This window comes from Phyllobates terribilis, unplaced genomic scaffold (assembly GCF_046119375.1).
Source record: "Phyllobates terribilis strain yellow unplaced genomic scaffold, ASM4611937v1 Scaffold_5__5_contigs__length_657084704, whole genome shotgun sequence".
NCBI lineage: Eukaryota > Metazoa > Chordata > Amphibia > Anura > Dendrobatidae > Phyllobates > Phyllobates terribilis.
In genome coordinates, this window is record NW_027362765.1 from 285,689,906 (window position 1) to 285,711,806 (window position 21,901).

General features: G+C 43.5%; 1 protein-coding gene across 1 annotated transcript in view; it reads left to right on the forward strand.

Moving 5' to 3' along the window:
* Positions 1 to 20,963, forward strand: part of STXBP4 (syntaxin binding protein 4) — a 91,166-nt gene extending 70,203 nt beyond the window's left edge. Inside the window, exons 15-17 of the mRNA XM_073684181.1 lie at positions 6,874 to 7,001; positions 7,634 to 7,691; positions 18,094 to 20,963. Of these exons, the coding sequence (XP_073540282.1) occupies positions 6,874 to 7,001; positions 7,634 to 7,691; positions 18,094 to 18,211 (304 nt within the window). The 3' untranslated portion in view covers positions 18,212 to 20,963. The remainder of the gene's footprint in view (positions 1 to 6,873; positions 7,002 to 7,633; positions 7,692 to 18,093) is intronic.
* The last annotated feature ends 938 nt before the right edge of the window (positions 20,964 to 21,901 follow it).

Consider the following 21,901-nt stretch of genomic DNA (forward strand, 5'->3'; position numbering starts at 1 on the left):
TTCTGGCAGGTTCATTTAGAGATAACTTGGGGATATATTCCAATATGGATTCCCACTTTTCATCTTCAATGGTACCAACATCTGCTTCCCACTTTTCCTTCGCCAAGACAGGATAGTTCAGTAGAAAGGTGTGAAGCAGATCAGCATACACCCTAGATATGACGCCTGTTGTATATCCCCCCATACAAATGTAATCAATAACGATATCCTTTTGAACAGATAGATTCCTCATTTTCCTTTGCTTAATAAACGCATGCTTAACCTGTGTATACTGATAGCTGTGTCCGTCCAATAAGTGAAATTCCTCTTTCAGCATCTCCAGGGTTTTGATATTTTGGTTATCCATCAGTTGGTAAATGTATTGTATACCCCTTGCCACCCATCCTCTCAGCTCGCCTATTTTATAAAATTCACCTAAGTTTCCGTTATCCCAAATAGGAGTATACATCGTCAGCCCCACTATGCCTCTAATCTTCTTCACCCTCGTCCACAGTTTATGGACTAAGCCACAGGTCGGGTATGACCTGCCCATCCTCCCAAAAAGTCCCGACTCTAGGCCCACTATCAATGGACTTTTTTTAAGATGAAGTTCCAAAACCGCCTGGATAGTACCCTTCTCTGCCCTCTGCGCCCACCCTCTAATATGCTGGGACTGTGCTGCCAAAAAAATATATCCATGGGTTTGGTAAGGCGAGACCCCCTTCCTCTTTCGGCCTCTGAAGAGTCTCCAACTTAATCCTGGGTTGTCCTCCACCCCAAACCAGATCCCTAAATATTGCATTAATGCGCTGAAACACCGGCTGAGGAATCCATACGGGGGAGTTATGTAAAACATATAACAATTTGGGCATCAGCACCATTTTAAGAAGATTGGTGCGTCCCACCACTGAGAGGCGCATTTTGCTCCATGTAGATGCTTTATCTTTGAATTTCCCCAATATCGGATATACATTCAACTGAAGGTACTCCTTTACTGGTAATGTTATTATAATTCCAAGATACTTAAATTCTCGTACTAATTTGAGTTGTGTACGCTCCACCTGTTCAACATCTAAGCCATCTAGGGTATCTATTTCCATAATATGAGATTTATCCCAATTAATTTGTAGCCCAGATAACAAGCCAAATCTATTGATGATAGCCATTGCACCATGTAATGGCTTCTGAGGATCCTGTAAGAATAATAAGATATCATCGGCGTACAACGCTATCTTCTCCTCGACCATTCCATACCGAAATCCCTTTACCACGTCTGACTGTCTCATTACAGAAGCTAACGGCTCTATGGCCAGGGCAAATAACAGCGGGGAAAGGGGGCAGACCTGTCTGGTTCCTCTTGTCATATCAAATTTATCTGACCGTTCCCCATTTACTCTTACTCTGGCTACCGGGCGTGTATATAGTAGCTTTACCCAGGCCATGAAAACTGGACCAAATCCCATCAGCTGGAGAACACGCCAGAGATAGCTCCACTCCACACTATCAAAGGCTTTCCATGTGTCTAATGAGACCACAACTCTATGCCCAGCATTATCAGCGGCCAGTTGCATGTTGAAGAATAGTCGCCTCAAGTTAATGGCCGTCGATCTATCTGGCATAAAACCTGACTGATCCGAGTGTATAACACTAGAAACTACTCGGCTTAGTCGGTTAGACAATACTTTAGCTAAAATTTTAATATCTGCCAGTAGTAGGGATATGGGTCTATACGAATCTGGCTGTGTTCGGTCCTTATCCGCCTTGGGCAAAACCACCACCTTAGCCTCCCGCATTGACTCCGGTAGTTCTCCCACCTCCAGGGCCGCCAAAAACACATCTTTCAATTTTGGCAATAGTACATCCCTAAGATGTTTATAGAATTCTGTTGGTAGGCCATCTTCACCTGAGGCTTTATTATTTGCCATTGAAGCCAGAGCTTCTTCCATCTCCTCCGCCGTCAGGGGGCCTTCCAAGCTATCCCTAGCCTCCTCACTAAGCCTAGATATCTGGGTTCCCCTCAAAAATTGGTCTATATCATCTCCCGTGTTACTTAATTTAGAGTTATATAGGTCACTATAGAAGTCCCTAAACACCCTTAAGATATCTCGCGTTTCAGTGACTAGGGTGCCAGTTGGATCCAGGAGACCATATATATATCCCGGTTCTCTCTGCTCTGCCGCTATAATGGACAACAGGTGACCAACTTTTTCACCTTCTTCATAAAAGGCAATTTTTTGAAATTCCCTCTTCCTTTCCCCACTGGCCAGAAATATTTTATCCACCCCTTTTTGAGCTTCCTTCATGTTCTGTTGCGCCTCTACGGTGGGGTTAAGCACCAATTCCTCCTCTGTCCCCCTCAGCGCAGCCAATGCCTCTCTTTCCTCCATTTTGTTCTGATTTTTACATCTGGAGATGTCTCGGATCAGTAATCCCCTAGCATAAGCCTTCATTGTGTCCCACACTTCCTATGACTGTACTTCCCACGTTATTCTGGAAGAATTCTTCCACTTCTCCTGCTATTTTCTGAATATCCACCTTTTCCAGCCATACCGGGTGAACCTTCCACTCTTTCCGTCCACCGTCCCCACACATACCGGACCTCAGCTCTACCAACAAGGGACAATGATCAGTGAGTATTCTAGGTAGATATTCAATATGCATAATGTTTTGGTCAACCATCCCATTTCCCAAGGCTAAGTCTATTCTAGACATAGGGCCGTGTGTCGAAGAGTAGCAGGAGTATGTCCTCACTCCCACAAATCTATCAGGCCCACCTCAGACACATACTTAGCAAAGGGTGTCCCCTTCTCTCCGTCATTTCTTCCCGGTTGCCTATTAGTTTTGTCCCAAATTTTATTCATTATGTTGTTAACATCTCTAATCAGCAACACAGGAATCCCTGTCCAATGCCTCGTGAGCTCTATAATCTCTTGCAGTTTCGTCCCAGTATATGGCGGTGGAAAATACACTGCCACCACACAATATAATTTGCCATAAAGTCTGCAGACTTGAAAAATATATTGCCCATCTTTATCTATTTTAATCTCAACCTCTTCAAACGGAATCCCCGCATGCACCAGGATAGAAACCCCCCTTGCATATGCAGAATAGGTAGAGTGGTATGCTCTTTGAACCCATTTCCTCGCTAAAAAAACAATTTTGTCACTCGTCAGGTGTGTTTCCATGAGGCAGATAATGGAGGGCCCTTAAGCCATAATATTTTGGAGAATAGTAGCCCGTCTCTTACGGTCCGCCAAGCCACGTACGTTCCAGCTTAGCACCTTAACCATACCCGCCATTGTTTATCAGATTCAACATCTGTGTATATAACCATATCATAGAGTGCCCCCCATGCCGTCCGTCTCCCCCCCCCCCGCATCCCTCCGCCCCCCCTCCCCTTATACCCCAAACCAAAACTCTTTTAACTGTTCTAACCATCCCTATCTCCCCCAATCTGCCTCCAATTTTGTCGTTCCGTTCTCTCTATCCGAGAGTGGGTGAGTGAAACCTGCCTATTCTGCCAGATGATCCCTCCCGCCTAAACTACAGATAGACAAAGATCCAACTGTCTTCCCCAAGGTCTCTCCCGCCTTATGAAAAACATATTAAATAACAGGTATATAAACTGTATGCATCACCAGCACGCCGATCCAGTCCAAAATCAAACTTGTATCCTGCAACAAACAGTTAAATGCAATTGAAAAAGGATAGCAAAGGATAAATCTAAAACACATGCACAAAACATGTAGTCTGCATCTCTTCAACTGTCCTTGTGCTCCCACACTCTTCTAGAATTCTTTTCAATCCAGTCCAGAGCTTCTTCTGGAGATTGCAGAGAGTGTACTCTACCCAGTGCAACCAGTCTCAGCTTGGCTGGATACATCACAGAATACGCAAGTCCCATGTCTCTCAATTTTTTCTTTACATCTCTATAATTTATGCGCATTCTTTGCACCGTGGGTGAATAGTCTGAGTAAAACGAGATGTCTTGTCCATCAATTGTTAACTCCTTAGTCTTTCTCGCCAAACGCAGGATAGTGTCTCTGTCTCTGTAATTTAAGATCCTCGCCAACATGGCTCGGGGAGCTGCTCCTGGAGGCTGGGGTCTCAGTGGGACTCTATGAGCTCGCTCTACAACAAAGACTTTTGATAGTTTATCAGCTCCAAATTTTTCCAGCAGCCAATTGTCAATAAACTCTGTAGGGTTTAATCCTTCTGCTTTTTCCGGGACCCCCATTATCCTGACATTATTACGTATCGACCTGTTTTCCAAGTCATCATTTTTAGCAATGATATCTGTTAATAGCTTGTCCTGCTTTTTTTGAGCAGCTTGTACAGATATTATGGTGTCCTCAGCCGTGCTCACTCTTTCCTCTACCTCTCCTGTGCGGACATTGGCTTTCTGCATGGCAGCTTTTATATTAGTAATTTCTGCTTGCACACCAGTAACCTGCTTTGACAGCTTAGTAAGCGCTTGTTTGCAATATGACACCACAGTGAACACATCTTTCAAAGTGGGTTCCCCCACATCAGGATCAACAGCAGACTCCACATTTTTTTCCTGCCCATCATCTCCAGAGCCATCAGCCTCACACTCCACTTCACTTATTGTGGTCTCCTGATCCTCCATATCATTTTCTGCCCCAGCCTCCCACTCTAAGAGTCTAGCTTTGTGATCACTCACTTCCACCCTTGCAAATTTCTCCAGGCATGCAGCAGCCGACATCCTCCTAGTGAACGCCGCATTCTCTCTGGCTGCCTCCTCCTGAGCTGCGGCGCCATCTTGGCCCCTACTTCCTCTGCTAGGGCCGGGATCCCGTTGCCTGGTGCAGGTCATTGCTGCTGTTTTGCTCTCCAGGAGCGCTCCCCAGGGCGACAGGTAATCTTCCCCCAGGATCCAGCGGTATTTGAATGGCTCAGAGGCGTACCAGCTTAGCGCACACAGCGATGGTCGGCGGGAGAGCTCCGGACCACGTCTTCTTACATCGTTGGCTAGGCCACGCCCCACACCTCATTCTACTTAATGTGCTTCTGATTAGGTGATCACCTGAACCAAATCTTATGTAACGAGGGAAAGTATAAAAAACACTGCTGTGGTCTTCACAATCCTCTTGCAATTAGACAAGCTGGATGGCAAAACAAGTGCTAGCAATAGCCCAAAAGTAATTTGAATGAAAAAATAACTTTTAACCATGCCAAAGGAGTTGAAAAGAAAAGTCTTGAGTGAGGAAAAGAAGGGCTTAATTCTGGCCTTACTAGCAGAGGGATACAGTGAGCGTCACGTTACCTCCATCCTTAAAATTTGGAAGACGGCAGTCCATTACAACAGGGTCAAGCAGCAGACAATGGGGACAACAAAGCTACAGAGCGGCAGAGGGCGAAAGCGACTCTCCACTGACCGGGATGACCATTATCTTATTCCAATGTCACTCAGCAACCACAGGATGACATCAAGTGACCTACAAAAGGAATGGCAAATGGCAGCTGGGGTGAAGTGCACGGCAAGAACAGTTTGTAACAGGCTCCTAGATGCAGGCCTCAAGTCATGTAAAGCTAGAAAAAAGCCTTTCATCAATGAGAAGCAAAGGAGAGCCAGGCTGAAGTTTGCCAAAGACCATAAGGATTGGACCATAGAGGACTGGAGTGAGGTAATCTTCTCTGATGACTCTAATTTTCAGCTTTGCCCAACACCTGGTCGTCTAATGGTTAGATGGAGACCTGGAGAGGCGTACAAGCCACAGTGTCATGCACCCACTGTGAAATTTAGTGGAGGATCGGTGATGATCTGGGGATGCTTCAGTAAGGCTGGAATTGGGCAGGTTAATCTTTGCGAAGTTCGTATGAATCAAGCCGCATACAAGGTTATCCTTGAAAAACACTTGCTTCCTTCTGCTCAGGCAATGTTAACCAACTCTGAGGACTGTTTTTTCCAGCAGGACAATGCCCCATGCCACACAGCTAGGTCAATCAATGTGTGGATGAAGGAGCACCACATCAAGACCCCGTCATGGCCAGCCCATCTCCAGACCTGAACCCTATTGAAAACCTCTGGAATGTAATCAAGAGGAAGATGGATAGTCACAAGCTATCAAACAAAGAAGAACTGCTTACATTTCTGTGCCAGGAGTGGCTTAAGGTCACCCAAAAGCAGTGTGAAAGACTGGTGGAAAGCATGGCAAGACGCATGGAAGCTGTGATTAAAAATCATGGTTATTCCACCAAATATTGATTTCTGAACTCTTCCTGAGTTAAAACATGAGTATTGTTGTTTCTAAATGAATAAGAACTTGTTTTCTTTGCATTATTTGAGGTCTGAAAGCACTGTTTCTTTTTTATTATTTTGACAATTTCTCATTTGCTGCAAATAAATCCAAAATTTTTAGCTTTTCATTTCGGAGACATGTTGTCAGTAGTTTATAGAATAAAATAACAATGTACATTTTACTCAAAAATATACCTATAAAGAGAAAAATCAGAGAAAATGAAAATTTTGCAGTGGTCTCTTAATTTTTGCCAGAGCTGTATGTATAACTGCTCAAAAGATACTCATATATCATAGGCCTACTACATACGTGCATGCATGGAATCAAGAGATCAGGGAGACAAATGTAAAGGTTCTACCTGAGCTGATTGTTGCAGGGTCACTGCCTGGAGTCCAGGGAGTACAGTCCCAGAAGACAAAATGAGCAAAATAAAGCTAGCAAAGGACGCTTCAGATTTACAGAACTCTAGAGAAAAGGAGATTTATCTGAAGCGTCTACTGCCTGCAAAACTGACGTTTTTGACCACCAGGGAAAGGTGCAGTGTGCTCTAATAATTTGTGATCCATTTATGAGAATAATTTTACCATAGAAATTATACTAATTCCTTTCTTTTCTCTGCCTTATTTTGCAGTGATCATACCACAAAGCTGTCTTCTCAAATGAAAATCCTGGGCAAAAGTAGACAGGGCGTCATAGCGGCTTTAGCAGCAGAAGCGAGAGAGCTGTCCGTGTTTGTGCGTTCACTAATAGAAGCTGACTGTGAGTCTGATATTAACCCTTATCCTATCACATCCTCCTGTATTATGCTCGTGTCACCTTCTCACGATCCCAGGGCTCTTCAGTTGCATCATTCCTTTACCTTCAGCTTGAGATTGCATAGCTGGCATCTGTGTCTGTCAGCAGCCGCCGGAGCTATGCATGCTGTGATCTCAGCTGTTAACTATTTAACCATTTAAAGGCTATGGGAAGGACAGAAATATTCATAAGAATCTGCCTCCAGAGTTTATTTTACATGAAGGGGGAGTTACCAGTGTGATATGTAATGGTTGCTCCCTGCTCTCCTGATATCACTGCAGAGCTGTGTGTGATTACTACTAACAAAGTACAGCAGAGCTGAGCTTTGTCTCATTACATACATAGCTGCAGCTCTCCTCTCATAGTGGATTGCTCAGAATAAGACATCAGATCATCGATATCAAGGTATCATTTTATTCAGCTTCCTATGACCTACATGCCCATATAGACAGCTTAAGAGGGTTGATCCTTCTGAAAAATTCCCTTTAAAGGCCGCTGTTAATCTCTGACTGCAGTGTGTTTGCGTGCATTGACTCCCATCGGCAGCTTGAGAGCATTCCTGATGAATGTCTATGTGTTTCTCTTTCTCTCCTCAGGTCTCCCTTATGGATGGGAAGAAGCTTACACAGCAGATGGTATCAAGTACTTTATCAAGTAAGTAGTTGTGTAAAGCCTTGCATCCAGCCTGAGTCACATAGGCTCTATTCACATGTCCAGTTGTCATCCATTTTTAACAGATCCAGTATTAAAGTCATCAGAGCAAAAATAAATGCACTTCGCTTTCACTTTTGAATCCGTTTTTCTTCCGTTTGTAATGGATCTGTTTTTAATAGCAGTATCTCCAATCACCACTAGTCTTCTGGGCATGTGCAGTGCTTAAAAGACGGATATGTTAATGGATGACATGACAGCGAATCATCTGTTATGATCTATTTCCCATAGACTGCAATTTCAAAAAAATAATATATATCCAGTTGCTGTCTGTGCTTTTGGGCCGGGAAAAAACATTGTGCAGATTATGTGTTTTGAACCAGGTAAAAATGGATTGCAGAAGGATTGCAGTAAAGTGGAAGACATTTTCAGACATTTCTATCCCCGCTCAAATGAATGGATCCTGTTCTGGATCATTTAATTTTCATTATTCTCATCCCAAATCATATCCAAAATTGGAAATAATTACTGGACATGTACATATTACAAATGCATACGGAGTAGGGCATAGGGTGCTAATTTCAATGAAGTCACTGTTTTCTCTGTTGCAGATCTAGCAGTTCTTTGAATGCTGAGCTTTGTATAACTTCGCCCACACCACTAATTGGGAGTTTTCTGTGTACGCTGTGCATAGGCAGAAAGCAGACAAGCAGTGGTGGGGGCGGGGTTACAGAGAACTCAGGAATATGGAGCTATAGAGGACTACATGTCAGCTGGTCTACTAGTCCTCTATTGATAATCATCTCCCAATAAAACAGTGATGTTATAAAAAATACAGCAAGCAGCCCGGTAAGTGACAGATCACTGGAATCAACAGATGACATAGCAAAAACCTGGTGTCAGAATCTCTTTACTGAGTACCTTTCACTGGGCTGGGGCATGCATTATTATTTTAGAAAAGAGATGACAGCCCCAAACAGAAGGACCTGTTTTTCTAGCAAAAAATTCAGATACGAAATTCCAGATTGTGGCATGCAGAGCAGATCCCACAACCCTCCGCCATCCTACTCGCCTTGAAAGAATGGGATCTGCCTCTTTGCAGGAACCCTGCTGTTACTGAACTGTAATCTCAGTTACTGTGCGGTAACTGCTTAGTAAATGACCCGGCAGCACTGGGTTAGTGCAGAGAGCCAGATCTCACTTTTTCACTATGAGAGGGACCGCAGAGGGTTGTGGTCCCACAATCCTTCGGTTCAGACTCAACTTTTGCTAGAAAGTTGAGTTCTTTATGGGGGAGGGGGAATTGGGGAACTTTCAAGCCACTTTTGCTACTGATTGCTATTTAAAAAAATCACCAATCTGAGGCTGCCCAACTCTGTACTGGTGATAGTTTCATAGGCTTTAAGGTTGAAATTAGACATGAGTCCATTGAGTTCAACCTGTAATAAATTCTCCCCATATATATTCAAAACTTCCTCCAGAGCTTATTGTAAATGAAAGTGGGAGTTACCCGTGTGAGACATTTAAATCAGGAGAGCAGACTGTCAGTCATTACATGTCTCACACTGGTAACACCCCCTTTCATTTACAATAAGGTCTGGAGGCAGATTCTCAGGGAGATCTATGTGCCGCTTATAGATCTTAACAGCTCGTTTACATATTAAGAAAAACATGGATTACTGTAGAATAAGACATCAGATCGCAGATATCAATTTTATTCAGCTTCCTATGACCTTCATGTCCGTATAGACGGTTTAGGAGGCTTGATCCTACTGACAGATTCCTTTAAGAAAATAGTGGGCAGCCTCAGCCTGACGATTTTACTAAATGGAATTAATTTGAAAAATACCCAGAAGTGCCCATAATGCTACTCTAAAGGACCCAACTTTCTAGCAAAAGTCAGGTCTGAACTTTTAGGTAGTGAGATCCCAGTATACATTGTGGTTTCACACAAATCTCCATGGCACCCCTTACTGGCAAAGCACAAGATATATCGTGTTATCATGAGATCTTGTGTGTTATCGTGAAATATTTTAACTAAAACAGTGCTACCACATTATATACCCAATACTTACCGCTAGCCAGCATCGTTATAGCGGTTATCTGTCGGTACATAATGCAGCAGCTCTGTTTTAGTTAAGAGTGGGATCTCTTGATAGCACGGAAAATGTCATGCTTTGCAAGTTAGGGGTGGCACGGAGATTTGCGGGACACAAAGTTCGGACATGACTTTTGCTAGAAAGATTTTGGGCAGCACAAACCACACAACCTCCCAGACACTGATCAGAGAGGTGTACTGTTTTCCTTCACTGTAAATTTCCTGTTTAAGAAGGGCCCACAAGTTCTCAATAGGGTTTGGGCCCGATAAGGAAGGGACCATGTCATTATTTCTTTGTCTTTAACCCCTTAATAACATTTGACGTACTAATACGCGTCTGTGCCCTGGGACTTAAGAGCCAGACCCGTATTAGTACGTCATGGCGATCGCGCGCGCACACAGGCTGTGCGGGCGCGATCGCCGCCGGGTGTCAGCTGATTGTCACAGCTGACACCCGGTACTATGTGCAGGGAGCGGTCCTGCACCGCTCCCAGCACATTAAGCCCCGCTATGCTGCGATCAAAGTCGATCGAAATCAATCGCGGCATTGCGGGGGCAAGGGGAGGTGATCGGCGATACTCACCTCCTCTTCCGGCTTCCAGCGCAGACTGCAGCGGCTTCCCGGGTGTTGCCATGACGACCCGATGTCGTCATGACAACATCCGGGTCACCAGAGAGCAGGAAGATTGCTTGGACATGCGCAGTGCATCTCCAAGCAATCTTAACACTGTGCACTTCTGACAGCCTTCATGGCATAGGGATGGTGCTCCATTCCTGTGCCATGCAGGCGATCAGAAAAAAAAAAGTGAAAGTCCCAGAGTGGGACAAAGTAATAAGGTGTACAAACTGTCTGAAAGTGGAAAAAAAAAAAAAATGTGCAAAAATATTATAAAAAAATAAAAAAAATAATACACCAAAAATAAAAATATAATGTACCCATCAATAAATATTATTATAAAAAAAATAAAAAAAAAACAATAAAAGTACACATATTTGGTATCGCCACGTCCGGAACAGCCTGACCTATAAAACTGTCCCACTAGTTAACCCCTTCAGTGAACACGGTAAACAAAAAAAAAAAAAAACGCAGCAAAAAACAATGCTTTATCACCATACCGCCAAACAAAAAGTGGAATAACACGCGATCAAAAAGACGCATATAAATAAAAATGATACCGCTGAAAACGTCATCTCGTCCCACAAAAAACAAGCCACCATACAGCTCCATCAGCTGAAAAATAAAAAAGTTTCAGCTCTCAGAATAAAGCGATGCTAAAAAATATTTTTTTCTATAAAATAGCTTTTATTGTGTATAAGCGCCAAAACATAGAAAAATTATACAAATGTGGTACCGCTGTAGACGTACTGACCCGAAGAATAAAGCTACCTCATCAATTTTACCACACGCGGAACAGAATAAAAAAAAAAAAAAAAAAAAACAATTCCTGAATTGTTGGTTTTTGTTTATTCTGCCTCCCAAAAATCGGAATAGAAAGCGATCAAAAAATGTCACGTGCCTGAAAATGGCACCAATAACAACGTCAAGTCATCCCGCAAAAAACGAGCCGTCACATGACTGTCTGCCAAAATCTGGAAAAATTATAGCTCTCAAAATATGGCGATGCAAAAACTAGATTTTACAAAAAATGCGTCTTTTAGTGTGGGACAGCTGTCAGTCATAAAAACCCCATATGATTCTGGCATTGCTGTAATCACACTGACCCGAAGAATAAAGTCGTCTAATCACTTATACCGCACAAGGAACGGCGTCAAAAATAAACTCTTGGGTTAGGATTGGGCTAGGGTTGTGCTGGGGCTAGGGTTGTGCTGGGGCTAGGGTTGTGCTGGGGCTAGGGTTGTGCTGGGGCTAGGGTTGTGCTGGGGCTAGGGTTGTGCTGGGGCTAGGGTTGTGCTAGGGCTAGGGTTGTGCTAGGGCTAGGGTTGTGCTAGGGCTAGGGCTGGGGTTGGGATTTTTTTCAAAAGTAAGAAAAAAAGATGACGATATGGTGACTAGTGTTGAGAGCAAGTGCTCGCTACTTGAGTTTGCATCGGGTGCTCTGGTATGCATTGAGTATCGTGGGTATTTGAGTGACATGCTCGAGTCTCTGCCCCATATGCTTCGCGGCCAAAAAACTTTACGGGGATTGCCTGCCATGCACGAGCGATCCCCGCATGTTTTTTTTTGGGTGCCTAATAACCGTGAAACATGCGGAGCAGGGACTCGAGCATGTCACTCGAGCACACGCTGTACATGGTGCATACCTGAGTACCCGATGCAAACTCAAGTAGCGAGCACTTGCGCTCAAGAATAATGACAACTTATTCAATATGATGACCTAATGTAAACAAATTCTGTGCCGTACCTCTGGGTTCAAAATGTTCACTATACACCTTAATAAAATCCTTGAGGGGTATAGTTTCCAAAATGGGGACACTTGTGGGGGAGCTCCACTGTTTAGGCACATCACGGGCTCTCCAAACGCGACATGGTGTCCGCTAACAAATTGAATGGAAAATCGGCTCAAATTGTTAGCGGACGCCATGTTGCGTTTGGAGAGCCCCTGTGTGCCCAAACATTGGAGCTCCCCCACAAGTGACCCCATTTTGGAAACTAGACCCCCCAAGGCACCTATCTAGATGCATAGTAAGCACTTGGAACCACCAGGTGCTTCACAAATTGATTCGTAAAAATGAAAAAGTGAAAAAAAAAACACTTTTTCATTTTTATGAATCAATTTGTGAAGCACCTGGGGTTCCAAGTGCTCACTATGCATCTAGAAAGGTGCCTTGGGGGGTCTAGTTTCCAAAATGGGGTCACTTGTGGGGGAGCTCCAAAGTTTGGGCACAGAGGGGCTCTCCAAACGCAATGTGGTGTCCGCTAACAATTTGAGCCGATTTTCCATTCAATTTGTTAGCGGATACCATGTTGCATTTAGAGAGTCCCTGTGTGCCCAAACATTGGAGCTCCCCCACAAGTGACCCCATTTTGGAAACTAGACCCCCCAAGGCACCTATCTAGATGCATAGTGAGCACTTGGAACCCCTAGGTGCTTCACAAATTGATTCGTAAAAATGAAAAAGTGTTTTTTTTTTCACTTTTTCATTTTTACGAATCAATTTGTGAAGCACCTGGGGGTTCCAAGTGCTCACTATGCATCTAGAAAGGTGCCTTGGGGGGTCTAGTTTCCAAAATGGGGTCACTTGTGGGGGAGCTCCAAAGTTTGGGCACAGAGGGGCTCTCCAAACGCAATGTGGTGTCCGCTAACAATTTGAGCCGATTTTCCATTCAATTTGTTAGCGGATACCATGTTGCATTTAGAGAGTCCCTGTGTGCCCAAACTTTGGAGCTCCCCCACAAGTGACCCCATTTTGGAAACTAGACCCCCCAAGGCACCTATCTAGATGCATAGTAAGCACTTGGAACCCCCAGGTGCTTCACAAATTGATTCGTAAAAATGAAAAAGTGAAAAAAAAAACACTTTTTCATTTTTATGAATCAATTTGTGAAGCACCTGGGGTTCCAAGTGCTCACTATGCATCTAGAAAGGTGCCTTGGGGGGTCTAGTTTCCAAAATGGGGTCACTTGTGGGGGAGCTCGAAAGTTTGGGCACAGAGGGGCTCTCCAAACGCAATGTGGTGTCCGCTAACAATTTGAGCCGATTTTCCATTCAATTTGTTAGCGGATACCATGTTGCATTTAGAGAGTCCCTGTGTGCCCAAACATTGGAGCTCCACCACAAGTGACCCCATTTTGGAAACTAGACCCCCCAAGGCACCTATCTAGATGCATAGTAAGCACTTGGAACCCCTAGGTGCTTCACAAATTGATTCGTAAAAATGAAAAAGTGTTTTTTTTTTCACTTTTTCATTTTTACGAATCAATTTGTGAAGCACCTGGGGGTTCCAAGTGCTCACTATGCATCTAGAAAGGTGCCTTGGGGGGTCTAGTTTCCAAAATGGGGTCACTTGTGGGGGAGCTCCAAAGTTTGGGCACAGAGGGGCTCTCCAAACGCAATGTGGTGTCCGCTAACAATTTGAGCCGATTTTCCATTCAATTTGTTAGCGGATACCATGTTGCATTTAGAGAGTCCCTGTGTGCCCAAACTTTGGAGCTCCCCCACAAGTGACCCCATTTTGGAAACTAGACCCCCCAAGGCACCTATCTAGATGCATAGTAAGCACTTGGAACCCCCAGGTGCTTCACAAATTGATTCGTAAAAATGAAAAAGTGAAAAAAAAAACACTTTTTCATTTTTATGAATCAATTTGTGAAGCACCTGGGGTTCCAAGTGCTCACTATGCATCTAGAAAGGTGCCTTGGGGGGTCTAGTTTCCAAAATGGGGTCACTTGTGGGGGAGCTCCAAAGTTTGGGCACAGAGGGGCTCTCCAAACGCAATGTGGTGTCCGCTAACAATTTGAGCCGATTTTCCATTCAATTTGTTAGCGGATACCATGTTGCATTTAGAGAGTCCCTGTGTGCCCAAACATTGGACCTCCACCACAAGTGACCCCATTTTGGAAACTAGACCCCCCAAGGCACCTATCTAGATGCATAGTAAGCACTTGGAACCCCTAGGTGCTTCACAAATTGATTCGTAAAAATGAAAAAGTGTTTTTTTTTTCACTTTTTCATTTTTACGAATCAATTTGTGAAGCACCTGGGGGTTCCAAGTGCTCACTATGCATCTAGAAAGGTGCCTTGGGGGGTCTAGTTTCCAAAATGGGGTCACTTGTGGGGGAGCTCCAAAGTTTGGGCACAGAGGGGCTCTCCAAACGCAATGTGGTGTCCGCTAACAATTTGAGCCGATTTTCCATTCAATTTGTTAGCGGATACCATGTTGCATTTAGAGAGTCCCTGTGTGCCCAAACATTGGAGCTCCCCCACAAGTGACCCCATTTTGGAAACTAGACCCCCCAAGGCACCTATCTAGATGCATAGTGAGCACTTGGAACCCCTAGGTGCTGCACAAATTGATTCGTAAAAATGAAAAAGTGTTTTTTTTTTCACTTTTTCATTTTTACGAATCAATTTGTGAAGCACCTGGGGGTTCCAAGTGCTCACTATGCATCTAGAAAGGTGCCTTGGGGGGTCTAGTTTCCAAAATTGGGTCACTTGTGGGGGAGCTCCAAAGTTTGGGCACAGAGGGGCTCTCCAAACGCAATGTGGTGTCCGCTAACAATTTGAGCCGATTTTCCATTCAATTTGTTAGCGGATGCCATGTTGCATTTAGAGAGTCCCTGTGTGCCCAAACATTGGAGCTCCCGCACAAGTGACCCCATTTTGGAAACTAGACCCCCCAAGGCACCTATCTAGATGCATAGTGAGCACTTGGAACCCCTAGGTGCTTCACAAATTGATTCGTAAAAATGAAAAAGTGTTTTTTTTTTTCACTTTTTCATTTTTACGAATCAATTTGTGAAGCACCTGGGGGTTCCAAGTGCTCACTATGCATCTAGAAAGGTGCCTTGGGGGGTCTAGTTTCCAAAATGGGGTCACTTGTGGGGGAGCTCCAAAGTTTGGGCACACAGGGGCTCTCCAAACAGAACATGGTGTCCGCTAATTATTCAAGCAAATTTTACAATCAAAAAGTCAAATGGCGCTCCTTCCCTTCCGAGCCCTGCCGTGCGCCCAAACAGTGTTTCTTCCCCAAATATTGGGTATCTGCGTGCCCAGGGGAAATTGCACAACAAATTTTGGGGTCCATTTTTTCTTGTTACCCCTGTGAAAATAAAAAAAATTGGGTCTAAAGTAACATTTTTGTGAAAAAAGTTAAATGTTCATTTTTTTCTTCCACATTCAAAAAATTCCTGTGAAGCACCTGAAGGGTTAATAAAGTTCTTGAATGTGGTTTTGAGCACCTTGAGGGGTGCAGTTTTTAGAATGGTGTCACTTTTGGGTATTTTCTGTCATAAAGACCTCTCAAAGTGACTTCAAATGTGATGTGGTCCCTAAAAAAATGGTTTTATAAATTTTGTTGGAAAAATGAGAAATCGCTGGTCAACTTTTAACCCTTATAGCTCCCTAACAAAAAAAAATTTTGGTTCCAAAATTGTGCTGATGTAAAGTAGACATGTGGGAAATGTTATTTATTAACTCTTTAGTGTGACATATCGCTCTGATTTCAGGGCTTAAAAATTCAAATTTTGAAAATCGCAAAATTTTCAAAATTTTCGCCAAATTTCCGTTTTTTTCACAAATAAACGCAAGTGATATCGAAGAAATTTTTCCACAATCATGAAGTACAATATGTCACGAAAAAACAATCTCAGAATCAGGGGGGTCCGTTGAAGCGTTCCAGAGTAATTACCTCATAAAGTGACAGTGGTCAGAATTGTAAAAATTGGCCCGGTCATTAACGTGCAAACCACCCGTGGGGCTTAAGGGGTTAAGGACGTTACTGGCAGCCAAGCAGTGGAGACTTTGATGTATGCTATGGAGCATTGTCATGTATGAAAATCATGGTTTTCTTGAAAGATGCAGACATTTTCTTGTAACACTGCTTGAAGAAAGTGTCTTCTAAAAACTAGCAGTAGGTCTAGGAGTTGATTTTGAGTCAATTTTCAACCCAAAAAGGTCCAATTAGCTCATCAATAATACTGGCACACAGCAATACCCCACCTTCACCGTGCTGGTGTCTGAGTCTAGGTGAAGGTACGTGCCTGTCACAAATCCAACCATGTGCCCGTCCATCTGGTCCATCAAGAGTCACTCTCATCTCAAGTCCATAAAACCTTAGAAAAATATATCTTGGCCCAGTCTTGACGTTTTGACTTAACATATTTTTTGGACCATACGATGCTTTGGACTTTTAGACTCACCCATTTTTAGACAAAAGAAAATGTGAAAAAAATATTTCATAGCAATTAAACTTCCATGATGACCTATCTAATACATAGGAGTAGTTACAGTTTTGCATTTCACATTGCAATTTATGAATGTAACGGCTGTATCTCTAGGTGATATCACATGAAGGTTTGGCTACATGTCTTAGTGAGGCCAAAGACTGTTTACTATAACTTGAGAAATAATGCACCGCAGTGATTGAATCAGGATGTGCTAGACAGATGTAGCAGATTTGCGATGTCAGTCCCATACTAACTACATCTTGTGGCACAAAGCAGACTAACAACTCTACACAATACTCTTCAGCTCCACTGACATCAAAGCTTACCAGACATGGGGGGAGGAAAAGAGGATAACACAGGTACAGCTGGCCCAGTACATGTATGATCTCAGCACCGGAGCAGGAGTATCCAGTAGACTGAATGATCGGCTTATTCTCCTGTGCTTCACCGATCAGACAGGTCACTGTCCAGCAGGGAGAGAAAGCAATACATGGCAATGTATGTATCCTTGTACACTGGTTTCAGTGATCTGGGGGGAGGAGCAGCTCTCTGAGAGCTTTCACAGATCATGGAGGATGCAGCAGGGGCGTTGGGAAGAGCTGCCTCCAGACTATTAGATGCAGGCACTTTTTAGCAAGATTTTTTCTTGCTAAAAAGTGCGTCTTATAGTCCAAGAAAATATGGTATGTGTCTTGTTCAGTGGTAGTCGGATTTCAGCCTTCCTTACCTCGGCCATGTCACTGAACACTGAACACCTTGTACTTTTGGGCACTCCAGGGAGGTGTCAGTTCTGGAATATGACAGCACTGGAGGATAATGGATTCTTGGTCACTTCACATTTGATTCTTCTCAAATCTTTGGCCGTTAATGTGCATCTTTCTTTTGTCAACCCGATTTTTGCGACCCTGTTGACTATTTGCCACAAAATTTTTGATAGTTCTGGGATCTCGCCTCAATTTCTTAGCAATTTCAGTAGTGCTGCATCCTTCTATAAGGCTTCTAATGATTTTTGACTTTTCAAAGTCAGATGAATCTCTTTTTTGAATTATTTTGCCTGGGGAAAACACACTGCTTAATAATAATAACTTGATAAAGGGTGTTTTATCCCAAGACCACATCCTCCCTCATTACACAAATACCCATCACCTGATCTGCTTCATCCAATAAGCATTCACATTTATACAGCTTGGAGTTGGAAAATCTGCATAAAAATAATGATATGGTCAAAATACTTCCTTGCCTAATAATTGTGCATGCAGTTTATTTTGGATTAGAAGTATATCGGATATATATATAAGTGTATAAGTGATATCGGAGTATAGCAAACTGTTTAGAAGCATAATCGCTGCAAAGTCTTGAGATCAGTGTTATTTTCTTTGTTTTTTTATTGTGACTCATTAGGAGGATCCGCTGTTTTGGTTTATTTTCCATATTGAAATCAATGTCTTCTTCTTTTGTAGTCATGTTACAGAGGACACATCTTGGACTCACCCCATAATTAGTGCACTAAGACGGCACAGTCCAGAGGATGATGCTGAGGATAGCCCTCGAGATTTATTGGAGTTGACAAATTGTTGAATTGTCTCTTCTGACCTTTACTACATGGTTAACCGGCTACTTTCATTCCTGACACCAAGGACCAAGCTAGATCGACATTTTGTCTATAGATGCTAATACTATGGGGCTACATCAGCAGTTGTTGCTGGAATTGGTAACAATTGCATATTATTGACCACTTAAAGGAGTATCCTCAAGTTTGGAAGTTATCCCATGGATAGGGGATAAATTCTTCATTGCTGAGGGTCTAACTGATGGGACCCCCACTGATCCTGAGAACCGGGGCTCTGAATGGAGCAGTCGACCATTATGAGCACTTCTGCTCCATTCATTCTTAATGGGACTACCAGAAATAGGCAAGTTCAGCACTTTCCTGGTCTTCAACACTCCCATTATGAATGGAGAAGCAGTGTGCATAATCAACCACTGCTCCATTCATAAGGGACTCTTCAGAGCTACAGTTCTCGGAATCGGTGAGGATCCCAGCAGTTGGACCCCCAGCAATCGGAAACATTTCCCTTATCCCAAGTGTAAGAGATAACTTACAAACTTGAGACATAGCCGTTTAAGGTTTGCTATTATTTTTAGGAGTAAATTATAAGTTTATGTGACAAAGTAGGCATGGTGTAGTATTCAAAGACTATACAGTGATGGCATAGCTTTATTTTTACCCCTCCTGTTCGCTACTACTGCCTGATTTTTTAGTATATTTTGTATCATTTGTATTTTAAGAAACAGATTATTATTAGAAATAAAACTGTTTAACATATGTTATAGTTTTATAAATGGGGCATTTTTAAAGCACCACTCCGGCGGTGAAATAAAAAAAACGCCGGAGTGGTATCACTGATGTAAGTTTTCTGCCCGTAGTAATATGCTTACCAGCCAATGTCTTCTACTGTTATTGGCGCTGCTCCGACCATCCTCTGCAGGTTGTGGCTTGCCGGAGTCCTCCAGTGTTTGCTGGACAAACCGGAGGTTCCTTCTCAATGTAAGTCTATGAGAGTCAGAACGAGGAAAGAACCAGGCTTCCATAGACTTAGCCTGAGAGCTTGTGACTGCTACCTCTGACTTCCAGTCAGTTAAGAATCTCCTTTTTTGTAGGCTGAAGAAAACATGCTGTACATCTTAGCAAAGCAATGCTTCCTTACATTGTGTTAGACATTTCTATTAACCTTGAGTCTCCGCCTCGAACCTTCCACAGTCCCGCCGCCCACTCTTGGAAAAACTCCACTTCTGCACCACGTCCTCACCAATCGCACATTAACATTTCCCATCGAACACCATATCACATACTTAGCCAGCAGCTTTTGTTTTGGCCAAAAGACTTTTTAAGCCACCGCCACAACAAGGTAGACTTTTTTGGGCGGGTCCTGCTCTACTCTAACCTATTAAACATTTCTTAAAATATCCAATACTCTTTTTAGGTATATTTTTATTTATTTTCCTTTAAAGGAATGTGTCACATACATTTTTTAAAATGACCAATAATATCACATACAAGGGACAAATACTGTCACACCATGGCCGGACCACATATTACCACCACATAGTGACCGAATATTACAATATTGATCATTAATTTAAAAAAACACAATACTAAGTGCCATTATACACAGGAGCTCTGTATATTGTGTCAGTGCACAGGTGATACAGTGATCACTGGTGATATTATACACAGAAGCTCTGTATATAGTGTCAGTGTACAGGTAATACAGTGATCACCAGTGACATTATACACAGGAGCTCTGTGTATGGTGTCAGTGTACAGGTAATACAGTGAACACCACTGACATTATACACAATAGCTCTGTATATCGTATATAATATACAAATAATAAAGGGATCACCACTGACATTATACACAGGAGCTCTGTACATCGTATATAGTGTATAGTGTCAGTGTACAGGTAGTACACTGACTCACCAGTGACGTCTCTAGTTGAGGATATTCATCTTCGATTTTCATCCAGCGTAGACCGCCATCACTTCTTCCAGCCAGGATTTGTCTCTGCATAAAATAACACACAGTTATCTAGAGCACCTCTTCAAGAACACATTCCCCAACTTCTACACTACACAGCTGAATACAGACGTGCACCCACCATTAATATATAATTAGTTATTATGCAACCCACCAATCCAAATATAAATTGTAATCCACCCCTGTGCCCCCCACTAACTGTAAATAGACACTTTCCCCACCTAATAAATATATATATTAATTAGCACCTGTACTCTTTCCCCCAATTCATTACCAGTCACATTCTGTCATCCTCAACACCCCCCACTCTGTACCTCCTGATCCCCTGATTCATTAGATTTACATGCCCCCCTCCGCCCCAATTCATTGTAATGTCCTCTCTCTCTCTCCCACCCCACCCTCTTTTCATTATCAACTGCTCCTCCCTACATTCAATACATCATTTACTCTCCCTCACCATGAAATTCATCAACAATTACTGTCCCCCATCCCCCAGTCTCAATACATTATTTAATCCCCCCACCCTCAAAATTCATCATTATTTGCTCTCCCCCAGACTCCCAAGTCATCATTTGCTCACCCCTTCCCCCACCTTCAATTCATTTGCTCTCCCCACCTTTAATTGAATTGCTGTTCCCCACCCCCCAAACTCACTTCATCATTTGCAGTCCCCTGTCCCCCTCCGCACTCACTTCATCATTTGCAGTCCCCCTCCCCTCTCACTTCATCATTTGTAGCCCCCTTCTCACTTAATTTGCAGTCCACCCACTTCATTTGCAGTCCCCCCTCACTTCATCATTTGCAGTCCCCCCTCACTTCATCATTTGCAGTCCCCCCTCACTTCATCATTTGCAGTACCCCCTCACTCCATCATTTGCAGTCCCCCCCCCTCACTTCATCATTCGCATTCCCCCCCCCCTCACTTCATCATTTGCAGTCCCCCGCCCACCTCACTTCATCATTTGCAGTCCCCCATCCCCCCTCTCACTTCATCATTTGCAGTCCCCCCACCCCTCACTTCATCATTTGCAGTCCCCCCCTCCCCTTACTTCATCATTTGCAGTTCCCCCTCCACTCACTCCATCATTTGCAGTCCCCCTCTCACTTTATCATTTGCAGCCCCCTCCCCCACTTCATCATTTGCATTCTCTCCCTCTCACTTCATCATTTGCAGTTCCCCTTCTCCCCTCACTTCATCATTTGCAGTCCCCTTCCCTCCACTTCATCATTTGCAGTCCCCCTCTCACTTTATCATTTGCAGCCCCCTCCCCCACTTCATCATTTGCATTCTCTCCCTCTCACTTCATCATTTGCAGTTCCCCTTCTCCCCTCACTTCATCATTTGCAGTCCCCTTCCCTCCACTTCATCATTTGCAGTCCCCCTCTCACTTTATCATTTGCAGCCCCCTCCCCCACTTCATCATTTGCATTCTCTCCCTCTCACTTCATCATTTGCAGTTCCCCTTCTCCCCTCACTTCATCATTTGCAGCCCCCTCCCCCACTTCATCATTTGCATTCTCTCCCTCTCACTTCATCATTTGCAGTTCCCCTTCTCCCCTCACTTCATCATTTGCAGTCCCCTTCCCTCCACTTCATTATTTGCAGTCCTCCCTTCTCACGTCATCATTTGCAGACCCCCCGCTCACTTCATCATTTGCAGTCCCCCTCACTCCATCATTTTCAGTTCCCCCACTCCATCATTTGCAGTCCCCCCTCTTACTTCATT